The sequence below is a fragment of the Pristis pectinata genome, chromosome 6 (genome assembly GCF_009764475.1).
Source record: "Pristis pectinata isolate sPriPec2 chromosome 6, sPriPec2.1.pri, whole genome shotgun sequence".
Lineage (NCBI taxonomy): Eukaryota > Metazoa > Chordata > Chondrichthyes > Rhinopristiformes > Pristidae > Pristis > Pristis pectinata.
The window spans coordinates 92,494,185-92,511,451 of record NC_067410.1 but is presented as its reverse complement, the minus strand read 5'-3'; the positions used below and the strand labels follow the sequence as shown (position 1 = coordinate 92,511,451).

Below are 17,267 nucleotides of genomic sequence, written 5' to 3'. Positions count from 1 at the left end.
AAAAATTATTAACTTAAAACACACACAATATTGGGAGGAAATATATTGAAGATTATTTAACAGGGAGTAGGAATAATCAAGCCATTTTTGTTTTGGTTTGGATTATTATTATTGTAACTTGTATCGAGGTACAGTGGAAAAACTTGTCTTGCGTACCATTCATACAGAACACTGCATTGAAGTTGTACAATGTAAGACAATACAGAATGCAGAGTAAAGTATCACAGCTACAGAGAAAGTGCAGTGCAGGTAGACAATAAAGTGGAAGGTCATAATGAGGTAGATTGTGGGTGCTGTAGGAATTAGTGCTGGGTCCCAGCTGTTCATGTTTTATATCAATGATTTATTCAAGGGAATCAGTTGTAGCATATCCATGTTTGCTGATGACGCAAAATTGGGTGGCAATATGGGCGATGATTAGAGAAGTTTCTTAAAAGGGTTAAGTGAATGCATAACGGATGGAATATGTTGAAAAATTTGAGGTCATTCATTTCGATAGAAAAATAAGAGGGGCAGAGTATTTTTTAAATGATGAGAGATTGCAAAGACGCTTGTATTCAGAGAGAGCTGGGAAGTCCTTGTACAAGAATAACTGAAGGTTAACATGTAGGTACAGCAAACATTTAGGATGGCAAACAGTAGGTTGGACTTTATTGCAAGACTATTTTTTGTACAAGAGTAGAGATGTGTTGCTTCAATTATTTCAGACCACATTTGGAATACGTTGTATAGGTCTGATCTCCCTACTTAGGGAAAGATATATATTTGCAATAGAGGCAGTTTATCAAAGATTCACCAGATTAATTCCTGCGGTGGAGGATTAATCTTAGGAGAGGTTAAGAAGACTTGTCCTATGCTTGCAAATTTAGAAAATTGAGAAGTGATCTCAATGAAACATATAAAATTCCTATAGGACCTCAAGAGGGTAGATGTGAGGATGATGATTCCTTTCAGTGGGATGTCAAGAAGCAAGATAGTCACAGTCTGAAAATAAGGGATCTGATATTCAAAACAGATGATGAGAAATTTGTTCAGCCAGAGAGTGGTGAATCTTTGGGATCCTCTACACAAGAAAGCTGTGGAGGCTCAGTTGCTGAGTATATTCAGCATAACAATGCAAAGATATGTACAGTAGATATTAAGAGGATCAATTTATTGATATTATGGGGATAGTGCAGGGAAAAAATGTGAGGTAAAATATCAACCATGATTTTAACAAATGTTAGAGCAGGCATGAAGGGCCAATGGCTTAAGTGGCCTCTATTTCCTATGTACTTATGAACTCCTGCATCAGTTAAATGCTGAGACTTTCAGCAAGGTAAAGTTTTGTCATGGCTTCATGGGGAATCCGGTGTCAGTGCGTTTCACTAGGCATAATCTAAACCAAGTATATTTTTATAGCCCTTGCTCCTATCAAGCAATTTTTAAAAAATTTAATTGTTCAGTTTTGTCTCTTTTGTATTTCATTTTCTTCTTTTTCCCTTGTTTGAGATATTTGCTGTTCTTCCCTAGTTGGTTTCAGAGTGAGACTGGCAAACAATGGTACAGGTTGCCTTGTGGACATTACAGTTAAGAACCCAAAAAAGGATGAAGATAACTTTTAAATCACAAAGAAAAGATAAATGAAAGTAGAATTGTGTTGTATGGATCTTCAACTTCTTAATCCTAAACTTTCAAAATTACCATTTTCAGAATAAGTATAATGGCTCGACTTCAACTCATTTCTTCATTTAACAACTGAAACCTAATATTGTAGAAAGATTTCTTAATATGAAAATCATATTTGGATGAACAGGTAAAATGGTTTCAATGCTATAATTATTAGACTTCGAATGCTGGATGCACAGAGATGGAGCTACAGAGAAAGCGTGAGCAATTACTGGTTGAACGGACCAGAAGAGAGGCACAAATTGCAGCTGAACAATACGAAGAGGAGCGAAGCCGAACAAAACAAATACAGAAAGAAGCCATCCTTGACTTTGTGAGAGTAAGCAATAACAGTTTAACAATGTGACTACAACGCAATGATAATTTTCTAGGTATAGTCCAGAATATACTAATCTTCTTACTTTATTGAAGAAATAATCTGTGGAAGTTCTATTTTGTTTTCCTTTTATATTTTGGCCTTTTCTTACTTGGTTTTGCACAATGAACTTTAGCAACTTAAAGAGCAGAACAGACTCAACATTGTGAATTGCTAACCTTTGTTTCACTGTTCCTCAAGGATAGTCAAAACTTTCTTCAGATTCAATGGATTCTATCCTTAAATATTCACCTGGAGCTCCATAAGTTCCCTGCTTGCCCTCTGCAGCCTTTACATAGTGTAGCTGAATTCAGATGAAGTTAAGTTGCATTGGTCAAAAGAAGACAGGGGTTTTTAAAATATAACTATATTTTCCCTCCTGTACCAATGTCACCTCTATGTTTTTCAAGATAGAAGAGTGGGAATTTTATGTCATTGCATATTATCTGATAATTTTAAAAATTTGTCTGAAATTTAAACTTGCATCCTCCTTAAGAAGCCAGTTGAAAGTGAATACATTTCTGAGTATCACTGCATGCTAATTACAGCCCTTTCAGATGTTATCAATCAAGTAAACAATTTAAAAAATGAAATTGTTAATCCCATCAAAATTTGTTCATCTTTTTGTTTTATAATCTGGTTTTATTTTGAAAAGGCAACAACAAACAATCCGAATGGAATTGGCAGTGCTTTATGGATTCATCTCAGCAATGGATTTTGTCACTTGGGGATTAGTGGCAGTGGGAGAGTCTGATTTCTTTACACTCTGAATGCTTGCTTAAGTAGGAATTCTCCTCTGTTGCATCTTTGTTTAGGAATGTGGGGTCCAAATGGACCATGCTACAAATTAAACAAATAATGTAGGAATCAATCTACCATGTCTTTATAGCTTTTATACTAGTTCTAGCAATCTCTTGAGAAATCTGGAAAATTAAATTTTCCACCCTTTTGGTGCTTTCCCATCAGAATACTTTGTTCCTGAAGTTATATTTTTGAAAATTTTACTAACTGCAAACACAATTCAATACTGAAGAAAATTCTCAGATGTTGATGTGATTACAAGATGTTCCTATAAACTACATATTAGGCTCTTTTTAATAACTCTGTATTTGTATACTTGGCTATACACTTGGTATGACAGTATGAAGCTTTGGCCCATCATGGATGTGTTGTTCAGATGAAGTTGGGCTATATTTGTTCAAGATAACTCATCCTGTGGCACCAGTTGTTCAAGTAAACATTATTTTCTCATGGGTCAGTCACATTGCTTTAAGGTGCAAATAAAAGATGGAATCATTGCTGCTTAGCAGAGTTGAAAGCTGCTGGCTTGCTCGGTATTCTTTTGCGTTTGTAGGAAAAACAGCCCACTATTAAGTATATAATTTACTGATCTACCATTTAAATATAATCGTTAGGAATGTGGTTAAAGTCATAGTGTTTTTGCTCTATCTCCCTGCAGAAAAAGAGTGGCCAGAGCCCTCAGAAACAGAATCCTTCAGACAGCGATCACAGTGATGTAAGTCTGTGTGCAGGTGTAGATGGATATTAGAGAACAGAGTGACTGCTGACATATGTCATCTCTTTCCAAGTGACTGATGTAATTTCACAAAATCTTTCAGTTCAAAGATAGCATCTTTCTGAACCATTTATAAAGGGAAAACATCATACGTGATCTTTGTATCCAGCTAAGTCATCTATCACCTTTTACTCCTATGGAGTATTTCATATTTAATTAATGTATTCAAGGCATGCTTTGATGTCTAGTTATTTGCAACAAAATTCCTTTAAGAAATTTAATTTAGAGGTCATGATAATAATTCATAGGTTTCCTGAGGTCTATCTGTTTCTAACAATTCTGTAATAATAGCCTTTCAATAACAATTGTTTTGTAACAAATATGAATTTTTATCTTCAATATTGACAGAATTATCCCTTTTTTTATTATTTGTGGAAATGTTCAAAGATGGTAACATTTTCAAATTTAGAATGCAATTAATTGCTTTGTTATGGGAACAGAAAAATATCAGACTGGTCATCTTGAGCAAATCCAGAAGGCACTAAATCACCTCTCCACTCTAAACACCACCCCTTCTCCCTCCCCCCCTCCCCCCACTTCACTACCATCACTACACACATCCCAATTATTCCTCTAAATTGTAGTTTTTAGAAATTTCATCCTTTTTGACAGTGTTGCTGCAGTTTTGTCTCCACATTTGCACACACTGTGAACTGGTTGGAGACCCAGACGTAACCAGTTAATCATCAGGTTTCATCTGTTTTGTTTCTCTTTACATATTTTATCCAGTCCTAGTTAGAAGTATCAAATTTCATTGGGTTCATCGAGTCCATACAGATCTCAATCAGCGAATTAACAGTATTTTGTTGGGAGTTAGTTCTACATCAACTTTTACTAAATTTCATTACATTTCAAACTTAAGCACTCCAATATCTGCAATGAATTTCCAAATATGTATACCTCTTTCCTTAAAGTGAGGATAGGAGAAGTAACTTTTAATTAAAGCTGGGGCTTCTTTTGTATCCAGATAAGATAACAACAGATAATAGGTTTGTATAATTTTGGATTTTTCCAGACTTATTGGAATTGCTCCTGAGGTGCTCTTTCTATCTCGTAGTTTTCTTTTGAATGGGTTGTGCATCTAAAGCTAAATGACCAGGTTTCCCAACAAAAGTATTTTTTTAAAGTAAACTTTTTTTTTCAAAACAAGTTACTGATTAACATTCCTTGCTTATTAGTAGATCTTTACTTGGTTGCAATTAAACCACACAAGCTATCTTTCACACAAGACTAAAACTGAGCGCTGCTATATTTCCCAATTCTTTTACACATAAATACTGTAGCATATACAATTTGATTAAATAGGTTATTTATTTGGATCCTGAGGCAGTTTCAATTGGGAGCACATGCGTAATAGTTTCTCTAAACTATGAATTGTTTCATGGTAATGTAAAATATTAGATGAGATGCATAGCCTAATTTTCTGCAATTGATTGAACTCCAGAATCAATAACTTAATTAATTGCATATACCTAGAATTTACATTATCTTGGTTTGATTAACTCTGTTCTAATGCTTGTCCCTACATTTGACTGTTAAGATTATTTATTGTATTTTGTTTCATTTATTCATCTCTCTCCCCATTACCCTTCCCCAGCACCCCAAACATTTCCCTGTCAGACGGTCTCAGCACACAGATGATAGCGCCTTATTAGTGGTAAGAGTGTGTCTGCATGGATTAGCCTGTATTATAATAGAAGTTTAGATTATGGAAATGGCATGCCATGCAATCTTTCAGTTAGTTTGAATGAATAGCACAACCCACAAAAAAAATCAGTTCGTCATCACTGGTGCACATCGTTATGACAGCTGTGCAAACAGGATTTCTTTCTCAATGATGGAAAACTCGTACATTTCAAGTCCTAAATACATCCTATAATAATAACTAAAGATAGGCAAGACAAAGAAATAAAAGAAACTTTTTATCTAGCATTTAAATTTGGCATAAAAATAACAGACTTAAATCAGGCCCTTGATTGGAAGAGAAATAGTGGTACAGTTCTGTTGCTAGGTCACATTTTAAGTGCTATACCACAGACAAAGTGCAATGAGTAGGAAGTTGAATGTAGTGCTGCATTTTTTCCCTATCATTTTTTTCTTGATTTTTGATGATTTTCTAAGATGACATGAAATCCTCTCTCGCAAATGTCTGTAATTAGTTGAAATCAATTTGTGCAACCTTGTTTAGTTTCTCATGAGTACACGTCCTGGGAACAAAAGACCCTCAGTTGGCAGCTTTATTAGAGAATAAATGAAGTGAGGAATAGAATAGAGTGGTAAAATTCGAGTTGCTGTGGTTCTGCCCACGATATGCATGGTACCATGATGCATACTTAACATCTAATGATAATTTCCTTGGGAATACTGAATATTGCCACTGTGGAGGAATTGTCCCCATTTTTCCACCTGGCATTTTAAAATGATGCTAGCGATCCCGGTTAATATAGTAAAATTGACTAGAAGACCAGTAACTTTTAGATGCTCTATTTCACAGTTGTGTTTGAAGAACCATTGTTTTGTTGTGCTGATCTTTTAACTGAGTGGATTTGCTAATTTAGAATCCTTAACAAATTTCTTTCTGATAAACCTTGTTACACAGTGGTATACAAATCTTCACTTTAGTATAACTAAGGTTTTGGGTTTGGATTCGGAAGCCAAATTTGACTCTTGATGTCTGATATCTTGATCGTTCTTCGAAAAGAATGGGTTGAATATCTGAATAAACCTCATTTTAACCATATTTTGTGCACAGTATCATGAGGATCACCAAAACAAAGGGGAAGAAGTACTGTCTTGTTGTGTTTCCCTTTTGGGTCATGATCTGTAGTAGGTGAATATAGAATAAAAATGGCAACAAGAACATAAAGTGTAAACAGGAAAGAAATGGTGTACAATCTACTCTCTGGAGACTTGAACTAATTCAAGCAATTAAGAGAAAGCTGTGCATTAGAATTCCTAAATCATAAAAGGTAATCCAACAGCAAAATATCCATCCGACCCTGCTGGATGAAGATAAGAAATGCCTTCTGCAGCAGTATAGGAATCCTCATTGATGATTTGATTGTGTCAGTCAGTGTCACTTTTATCTTTGATTTGGATCAGAATTTAATGTCTTTGTTTGTAGTATATCACTTGTTTAATGATTAAAGCGGTTAGTAATATATTCCTGCTGCTTGATAGGCAATTTAAGAATTGGTTTACAGGAAAGAAAATTCATCCTAATGCAAGTCTATTAATCACTTAATTGATTGTGCACTTACATTCCAAAATGGCCTGAGTGGAGAAATGGAAACTTTGTAAATTCAAATATTTGTGAACATTGCATATTCAAATTAAAGTTGGGAAAGACAGATGTGGTTTGTGCTATTCTCATTAGTCTTACGTAGAAGTGATTTGTTCACAGTTACCCGATTCTGCCTTGAATCTGTAGTTAATACACAATACTGATCTTGCCTGGACAGGGAGGCATGGAATTATGTCATGTTTTGTGTGGAGTTGCATGTGCTCCACACCTGCCTGAAATTCTATCTGCAATAATAACCAATGGGCTATCAATTGATATAGTAGGGTGCAAACAGAAGTCATCAAGATGCATGTTTATCTCCGAAAAAAGAAGACACATAATATATAACAAAGTTTTTGGACTGCCCTCTCATCTGAATGCTTGTTGTTTATTGTTAATTTATGCAACAACCATACAAAGGCCAGCATGGACTGAAATTACTTGTTCAATAGTTCTGTCTTGGGTCTTTTTGCAAGAGTATTTCGATCTGCTTGTCTGACTGATTGATTGTGGTTTTTAACTGGATTTTTCACATTCCATTTTCAATTTCTTTTATAGTTTACTCTCATGTTGACATGGCATATCTGTAAATTTTATTTACTTCATCCAAATTCTTTTCAGGTTAAAACAAAGATGAGCATTGTTTCCCTTAATTCTACACTGCTTATATTTTTTGAAGATTTTAATCTGTCTTTGCCATATTTTTATTGTATGACCAATTTTTATTTGGAAGGGATTTTTTGTAGCCATGTTAGCTTTCATTCTTCACTGTTCAGGCACCTTGAGTGAGATGTCATCTATATTTCATATCTTAGGCTTTATGTTTTACTGCTGTGACATTTGCAACATCTCAATCATGTCATCAGTGATATCAAGATTCTTATTACCAAAGAAATTTTTAAATGGATAATAAGAGTAGTCAATTTTTTGACACGGTTCTTCCGTTTCAAGTAGTTTATATCCAGAATGCTTAAGAAGGGTGATGGAAGCTGATCTCATTGGATACATATTTGAAGAGAAAAAGATTACAGGACTACACAGAGCCAGGGAATGCCATTTACAATAAGTTGACATGGGCTTGATCTGTATGTAGTGACTTTTTTGAAATTTTTTGGGATTCACGTGTTTGTAGAATACTGTATATCCTTTGGCAGGGAAAAAGTTGGCTGAAAAGTGAAAATTGTTTCATATTGTAAAAGCATTTCTTCTTTCACGCTCTCACAGATTAATCATCCATTCCCAGATGGAACCCAACAACAACTGTCATGTCATATGTCTTTTCATTTCTTGGGTTATCTTAAAGGACTTTTATTTCAAGTGTTGCAAAAAAAAATGTGTGGGTAAAAATAAATTTTAAAAATCCACTTAATTTATGTGTGTTTTAAAACAAGACAAACAACATGGTGAATACATAATCTTGTGTACTGCAAGCATAATTGGTTATTGTCATTAGATTGCAGGTACCTTGATTATTTTCTGTTATTTTGTGGCCAGTGTTTGAGTATATTAACAATACTTCATCTAGTCCACTAAAGATTGATGAAATAGTATGAATCATGATGGTGCTGATCCTGAATTTATGATTTTATTGTGGTTTAGGAATTCCTGTAAAATATTTTGGTTTTAACTATGGAATTCTGCTTTTTAAGTGTTAATTTTAGGTCCCTTTCTTGCTACCAGGACCTCGCTCTGTAACTCTTATTTTTATAAACTAATCAACATGTTGTGCAAGTTTCTTACAAATAATCTGACACTGGTACTTGGTTACATCTTGAATTCTAAAAGTATATCCAGCAAAATCTGTGGTTTTATGTGAATATGCATAATATATATAATTGTTTAATCCCTTTCTGCTAGTATTAGGTAATTAATCCAGTGGAAAAGTTGCATCATGATATTGTAGCCCTTTTTATTTCTCAGTAGAAGTTGTTGGAGCAGTTACATGTTATTTTTGTTACACAGAGTGACATATTAAAACTGGTGTAACTGAAGAGAGCTAGTGGCTTGCACCAAAAAATACAGAGGAAATAAAAATCAGTGGCTATTGCATTTGCACAACCTCATTGCATATTACAGGTGTTTATTCTTGGGCTTTTAATTGATGTTGGTAATCTGATATTTGTTGGTAGCTGCTCAAGTTCAACAGTAATACTTTAGTGATTTGTTCAATGAATCCCAAAATCATTATTTGGGAGTCAGTTTATGATAAAGATGCAGAACTAGAAAGCTAACAGAGCTGACCATCGGGTTCACAGAAGTGATATAGTACTGGAAAAGCTGAAAGCTGGAAACAGCACAGCACATATTTAAGGAGAGGGTTTTCATTGAATGTGTAGAGGAGTGTCAAGTGCCCATCATTGATCAACTTTATTGCAGTGAAATAATTGCCCAGCCCTTAATGGTAGGTGATTTGCACCAATCACCTTCAGTTGTGCCTGTACCTCCTGTTATCACTTCTACTTAACTGATTGTTGACAATCTCCCGTAGAGTGAATTTGCTTTTCATTTTTGTGAAACATTGGATAAGTGGCTTCAGGGTTTGATAATGGCAATGTCTTTGAGTTGTATAGCACAGAAACAAGTCCTTTGGCCCAGCCAACTATCAAGTGCCCATCTATACTAATCGCCCTTACCAACATTTCTATGCCTTGATTAACCAAGTACTCATCTAGCTACAGCTTAAATGTGGTGAGAATATTTGCCTCCAGCACCCTCTCAGGCAGTGCATTTCCAAACTCCAACTTTGGGTGAAAAAATTGTTCATTATATCCCCTCTAAAGCTTTCACTCCTTTAAACCTGTGTCCTCTGGTCATAGATACCTCTGCTATGGGGAAAGGTTCACTACTATCTTCCCTATCTGTGCTCATAATTCTGTACATCTATATCATGTCCCCCCTCAGCCTTCATGATTCCAAGGAAAGCAGATAGGCCTAACCAGTCTCTCCTCATAATTGTAACACTTCATCCTTGGCATATACAAGAACATAAAAAAAAATAGGAGCCTGAGTAGGTCAACTGGCCCTTTGAGCCTGCTCCACCATTCATTAAGTTCATGGCTGATCTGGCTGTGGACTCTGCTCCACCTACCTGCCTTTTCCCCAGAGCCCTTAATTCCCCTACTATGCAAAGATCTATCTAACTGTGTCTTAAATATAGTTAACGAGGTAGCCTCTACTGCTTCCCTCAGCAGAGAATTCCACACAGTCACTACTCTCTGGGAAAAGCAGTTCCTCCTCATCTCCATCTTAAATCTACTCCTTCGAATCTGGAGACTATGTCCCCTAGTTCTAGACTCACCTACCAGTTTCCTGCCTCTAACTTATCTATCCCTTTTCATAATTTTATGTGTTTCTCTAAGATACCCTCTCATTATTCTGAATTCCAGTGAGTATAGTCCCAGGCGACTCAATCTCTCCTCATAGGCTAACCCCCTCATCTCTGGAATCAATGCGGTGAACCTCCTCTGCACTGCCTCTAAAGTCAGCACACCTTTTCTCAAGTAAGAAGACTAGAACTGCACACAGTACTCCAGGTGCGGCCTCACCAGTACCCTGTACAGTTGCAGAATACCCTCCCTGCTCTTAAATTTAATTCCTCTAGCAATGAAGGCCAACATTCTATTTGCCTTCTTGCTAACCTGTTGCACCTACAAACTAACCTTTTGCGATTCATGCACAAGCACTCCCAAGTCCCTCTGCACAACAGCATGCTGCAATCCTTCACCTTTTAAAGAATAATCTGATCTATTTTTCCTTCCAAAGTGGATGACCTCGCATTTACCAACATTGTACTCCATCTGCCAGATCCTTTCCCACTCACTTAAGCTATATCTCTCTGCAGCCTCTCCACATCCTCTGCACAATTTGCTTTTCCACTCAGTTTAATGTCATCAGCAAACTTGGATACGCTACATTCAGTCCCCTCGTCCAAATTGTTAATGTATATCATGAACAGTTACGGGCCCAGCACCGACCCCTGCGGCACTCCACTCACCACTGATTGCCATTCAGAGAAACACCCATTTATCCCAACTCTCTGCTGTCTATTGGTTAACCAATCCTCTATCCACGCTACTACATTACTCCCAACTCTATGCATCCTTATGGATAAGTCTTTTATGTGGCACCTTATCGAACACCTTCTGGAAGTTCAAGTATAACAACATCCACCTATTCCCCTCGATCCACTGCGTTCGTTATATCCTCAAAGAATCCAGTAAGTTTGTCAAACAGAACCTGCCCTTCCTGAATCCGTGCTGTGTCTGCCTGGTGGAACCATTTCTATCCAGATGTCTCACTATGTCTTCCTTAATGATAACTTCAAGTATTTTCTGGGCAACAGACGTTAAGCTAACCTGCCTGTAGTTACCTGCCTTCTGCCTACTGCCTTCCAATCTGCCAGGACCTGCCCAGAGTCCAGAGAATTTTGGTAAATTATCACAAACACCATTACTATAACTTAGGCCATTTCTTTCAGTACCCTGGGATGCATCCCATCAGGACTACCATTAGGTCCACTAGTTTGCTCAGCACTACTTCTTTAATGATAGCAATTGTATCGAGGTCCTCGCCTCCCTCACATCCATAACATCTCTTTGGCATGTTAGATATGACCTCCGTCGTGAAAACCAACGCAAAATAGTCGTTCAGAGCCTCGTCCATTTCTGCATTACTCAATATTAATTCCCCCTTCTCATCTTCTAAGGGATCTATGTTCATTTTAGCCACCCTTTTCCGCTTTATATGATTATAGAAACTTTTACTATCTGTTTTTGTATTCTGTGCTAGTTTACCTTCATAACTGATGTTCCCTTTCTTTATTGCTTGCTTAGTGGTTCTTTGTTGCTTTTTAAAGTTTTTCCCAATCTTCCAGTTCCCCATTACCCTTGGCGACTTTGTATGCATGAGCTTTTAGTTTGATGCCTTCCTTTATTTCCTCAGTTATCCAAGGCTAGCTCTCCCCACCATTACTCTCCTTGTTTTTATCTGGAATATACTTCTGTTGAGCAATGTATTTTAAAAAAATCTCTTTGAAAGTCTCCCACTGTTCCTCAACTGTCCCACCATTATAGCCCGGGTTTCCAGTCTATGCTAGCCAACTCCTCCCTCATCCCTTTTGTAATCTCCCTTGTTTAGCCATAATACACTGGTTTTAGATCAATCCATTGCACCCTCCATTTATCTGAGAAATTCAATCATACTGTGATCACTGTTTCCAGGAGGATCCCTAACTATAAGATTATTAATTTTACCTGTCTCATTCCACACAATCAGATCAAAGATGGCATGTTCCCTTGTAGGCTCACTAACATGCTGTTCAAGAAAGCTATCACTGTTGCATTCTATGAAGTCATCCTCAAGACTGCCTCGACCAACTTGATTCGCCCAATCTATGTGCAAATTAAAGTCCCCATGACAACTGCTGTTCCATTCTTGCATGCATCAGATATTTCTTGGTTTATTGCCTGTGCCACTGTAATGTTATTACTTGATGGCCTATAGGCAACTCCCACCAGTGATTTTGTTTTCCCCTTTTACTACGTCTAGTCTCTTCCCAGATGGATTCACCATTCTTCTCCTTAGATCTTATCTTTTCTCACTATCGCCCTGATCTCATCCTTAAGAACGCTGCCCCACCTCCCTTACCTTCCTGCCTATCCTTCCATATTACCTGATACCCCCGGATATTTAATTCCCAATCATCTTCACCCTGCAACCACATTTCTGTGATGGTCACTAAATCATACCCCTTCGTACTGATTTGTGCCACAAGTTCACTGACCTTGTTTTGAATACTGTGGGCATTGAGATAAAGTGCCGTTGCACTCATTGTCCTTAGAGATGATTCTTAAGTAATGCGATGAATCTTTGCTGTAATTAATGTGACTGAAATCTATGATGAGGAATGGAATAAAATGGATTTTGTTTCTCTCTTATGAAGGGAACGGGATAGATGCTATAAACTACTACTGCTAACATATTCCTTGCCTCTTTTCCTAACTGTTATGTTTGTACTTGACAAAGGAGCATTAATTAAATTTGTCCAAAATTGTTTCATCATGATTTTGTATCACAATGGCACAGTGAAGCATCTAAATATGGAAAAACACTTTAATTTTACTAATTAGTGTAAATTTTGTTTAAAAAAACGTAAATTTTTTTGTGGTACTACCTTTGCTAAAAGTCTTTGTGATCAACACATAGTATGCCATTGAATTTATTCTAAGGCTATCTGTTAAAGTATTCCTCTGGTTATCAAATTTACTTGCGAGTTGTAGCTCATTATTTTATAGTGGGCAATAATGCATTTTTCCTGAAATCTTTGATACTGTTTAGAGTACAAATTTAGGAAGAATTCGTAAAAGAAATGTTTTGAAGTCTAGAATAAAATTTCTGTTTAAATCCTGAACTTCATTGAAATATAATATTAAATCAGTTCTTCCAGAAATAGAATTGGTTATTGGTTCACTGGCATCAGACAGTTTTAGTTAAGTTTATTTAACTTCCATTTTCCTAAAATCTTTGTTATGTAATTATTATCACTTGTGCATCACAGATCAAGCTTTAGTTAGGAAAGCATTAATGTTATAAACCAGAATATGGTAGGCATCTATCTCAAAGGCTGTCCCTTGCTGATATATTTTTAAAAAGCTGTTGGACTCTCATGCCTAAAGCTTTCTCCTCTGCTTCTCTCTGTAACAGAATGGCTTTGAACCGCACTTCTTCTTTGAGATTGATAATAACACCAATACCATTAAACGGAGGCCTGGCTCTCACAGCAAGGTGACTGAGCAGCTTGTGTGGAGTTTGTGGCTTTGTATAGATTCTTGTTTGACTTTGTATTCTTTGCATGAAATGGTGAGTGAGTATGGCTTCTTTCACCAGACCAAACTTCACAATATTATTTTTTAAAAAGACATGCAGAAAATAATCAAGTTAAATGGAGTTGAACTACCAAGTTTTCTTCATGAGCTATTTGAGAGAGGTACTAATCAGGAAAGGATAAAATGATTGCAGGTCTGTCAACACTTAAAATAAATGCCATTCCAAACAATGATTAAATGTACACAACACTTGAAGATTTAATTGTTTATGCAGTACAGGGCTGGTGAAAGATTCTACTTAATCTGCATGTGAAGACTAACATTTGAAATAGAAAACTATCTTAATGATTGCTGGCATTTTTTAAAATTCTACTTTGCCCGATGTACATGATTTTTTTAATTAACTATAATATTTTCACTAGATACCACATTAATGCATTAACCAGAAATTGTAAATCCTCGAATTTTGAAACCATTTCCTGAGGTTCTAAATTTTTTTTTAAAAGTTTTCTGTCTGGTTCTGCATCAGAATTTTATTTTTTTCCACATTGCAATGTTTCACATTAGTTCATTTTCTTTAATATAACATTTTTTATGGCTTTCTTTGAACTGATTTCCAGTAAATTATAGGATTTAATTATAGGTTGTTTTCCTTTTGATTACCATTTTTTCTTGAAATGAAGTGTGCTGTGCCACTATTGTAGAATTACATACTACAGTGTGAATTGCTGTATTGAGTGTAAACTGGAATATCGGTTTAGAAGTTTTTAGACCTTTTTATCACCATATCCTGTCACCATATCCTCAACTGACAAATTCAGTTGCATTAGTGAGAGAAATGTAGTTTTAAAATATTGAATGCTAGATCGGATCTTTCTTTGCAATATATATCCTAATATAATTGCCTCAAGTTACCTTTCATTGTTATAAGACAATTATTCCATTCCCTTTCACCTGTCTCTCTCCCTCACCCTCTCTTCCCCTCTCCCCCTCTGTCAATAATATCGAAATCTCTTAAGCTAACCAGGAAACCTTAACAGCAGGTGCAACTCCTATTAAAAGAGAAAACAAATGTACAGCCATTCCATGGTTGAGAATATAGGTGTTAATCTGAGTATCAAATAAGCTCTCATGTGAAGAGGAATGCTCAACAGCCATATTTAATAATGTGAAATACAGAGCCTGTACAACAAAATCAGTTATATTGTCAGATTTGATCTATAGAAAACACCTATAATATTACTATGTAGAGAAAATGTTTTATTGTACTGTCAAATCCACGTGGATACAGATTCAGTCTCAACTGAAGTTAAAGACTTGGATCATTTAATGGGTAAGGGGCATAGTTACTTTGTTTCCCGTGTAAGTTGTGCACTAAAAAATGTTGTAACATTAATGGAAAACGACTACTTGTTGTCAAAACCTCAAAGTAAGCTTGTTATGTTTGCTTAATTTTTTTTCCTGGGAGAAATCAAAGATGGTCATTGTTCTCCTAAATGCATTTTTTAGCAGAATAATTCACAACAAAAGCTTTAATTTAATTTGATTTAAATGATGAAGAGCTGAACAGCCTTGTTCTGCTGTAGATTCAGTCTACAAAGAAATATAGCCATGCAGTTTTCTTAACATATTTTATGGAAGAGTCAAAGTATGGTGTTGTAAAGTGTGTTTGTTTCATTGTTTGGTCACAAGGAACCATCTTATATTCTCACTAAGCTACCAACAATTAGTGCTCTATAGTTGTAAGTGTATGCATGTTTAGTTTTTAAGTGCTGATATTTTTCAGGATAATCTTCAGTGTACCACAACAGTGTAAAGATTTCAAAATGTTCTTAAAGCAGTGTTAATGTTTTTAAAATGAGCAAACGCAATCATGAAATTTAAACTTCATATTTATCTTTTGGAGGATGAGAAAATCTATGTTCAACAGCTTATCTTTGACAGTGATTATAGTTCTTTCTGTCACTTGTGACATCTGTTCCCAAAAATAAGCTAATTTCTCTTTCACAAATGCACCAAGTAGGTAGTAGAGAAGCTGCCATAAAGCACTTAAAGCACAAGTACAGTAACTTGTCAGATTGAGTTGTTAGTTTTTCATAGTTTTGACTTGGTGATTGATTCTGGTGGGGGAAGGGAAGAAATGAAGAGAGGGAAAAGAATCCAGAACAAAAATTTTGTATGTGACTTTACACACTTTCCTAAATTAGGTATCATAAGAATACTGATATCATGAAGCTAGGAAGGATGTTCCATTTTTAAAAAAATTGTTTCATGATTACCACTGTTTAAACTGCATTCCCAATAATAACAGACTTTTATTTTTGTTGAGGAGCCCTAGGTGAGGGCCAAAGCTACACAACTGAGGTTGATGGAAGAAAGAAAAGGATGTGAACATGGAGGATAGAAAGTGATTCCTGTTTTAGTTGGGTTTCAGAAATCTATATTGCAGAAAGAGTTGAGGCATGGTAATGCACTGATTAAATGATTGGATCAGTATCCCAGAGGTCCTACTACCAATCCAAAGAAACGAGTTCAAAACCAGCCTCTGCACCTGGAGCATATGTAAATCTGGGATTTAAAAAAAACAAATGTTGGTGATGGTGATCACAAACCTTTTGGATTATTGTAGATACTTATCAGTTTCACTGATGTCCTTGGGGAAGAAAATCTGCTGTTCTTATCTGACCTTGCTAGTGTTTGGCAAGCAACAAAGGGGTTGATTCTGAAAAGGTACGCAGACCAATCAGTAGTATCAAATTGCTTCAAACAACCAGAATATTGATAATAAAACTGGATGGATTATCTAGCATCAGGAACTGGATATGCCAACATATCCCATTGCCACTGCTGTGTTCTTCTTTCCAGCATTTGAACATATTAATAGAAACAGGAGGTCATACAGCCCCTTGATTACACTCCGCCATTCAATGTGATCATGGCAGGTTCTGTGTCCCAAGTACTTTTTTTGCCCCAAGCACTGCATCCCTTGATTCTATTAATATCCACAAACCTATCTGTCTCATTCTCCATTTGAATATACTATTTGGAATATTTTTGAACGTGCATAAATTCAGAAATCTAAGTTGCAGACATGTTAAACATCAGCCTGACTTAATTATACTCTCAGACTCACACCTATCAATCAGACTACATCGCCACTAACTCTGGCTATTTCTTGTTACACTGTTAGCACAATGGTTGTGAGCATCCTCAATCTTATCCTTGGACTACATGGCAAGAAAGTACCACTTGGAAAAGTTGCAATGTATTATTGGCAGGTAATTACAAGAGGTTTGGAAGTGCCAACCTGGCCAGCCTTGTTCTGAGAATAACTGCTGCTGGACTACGTTAACCGCTGATGATGAGAAAACCAGCAGAAGTGCAAAATTCACAATACCTTGCCCTCACGAGTCCAGTTGGGACAAATGCATCTATTCATGTATTAGTTGGATTGACCAACATACTGAATTTGTGGATGAGGTGCCATCTTCATACCAAGTAGCACCATTGTGTGTGGCTCTATTATTGTGCTAAATGTTACAGAATGAGAACAGATATGGG

General features: G+C 36.1%; 1 protein-coding gene across 8 annotated transcripts in view; it reads left to right on the top strand.

The window, feature by feature from the left end:
• The window catches only part of LOC127571282 (DISP complex protein LRCH3-like), a 105,662-nt gene that overhangs the window by 62,541 nt on the left and 25,854 nt on the right, over nucleotides 1-17,267 (top strand). For 4 of the 8 annotated variants that reach the window (XM_052017542.1, XM_052017539.1, XM_052017546.1 and 1 more), the window contains 4 exons: nucleotides 1,826-1,987; nucleotides 3,483-3,539; nucleotides 5,197-5,256; nucleotides 13,585-13,665. In XM_052017542.1, the coding sequence (XP_051873502.1) occupies nucleotides 1,826-1,987; nucleotides 3,483-3,539; nucleotides 5,197-5,256; nucleotides 13,585-13,665 (360 nt within the window). The remainder of the gene's footprint in view (nucleotides 1-1,825; nucleotides 1,988-3,482; nucleotides 3,540-5,196; nucleotides 5,257-13,584; nucleotides 13,666-17,267) is intronic. The other 4 variants (XM_052017541.1, XM_052017543.1, XM_052017544.1 and 1 more) reach the window with 4 other exon arrangements.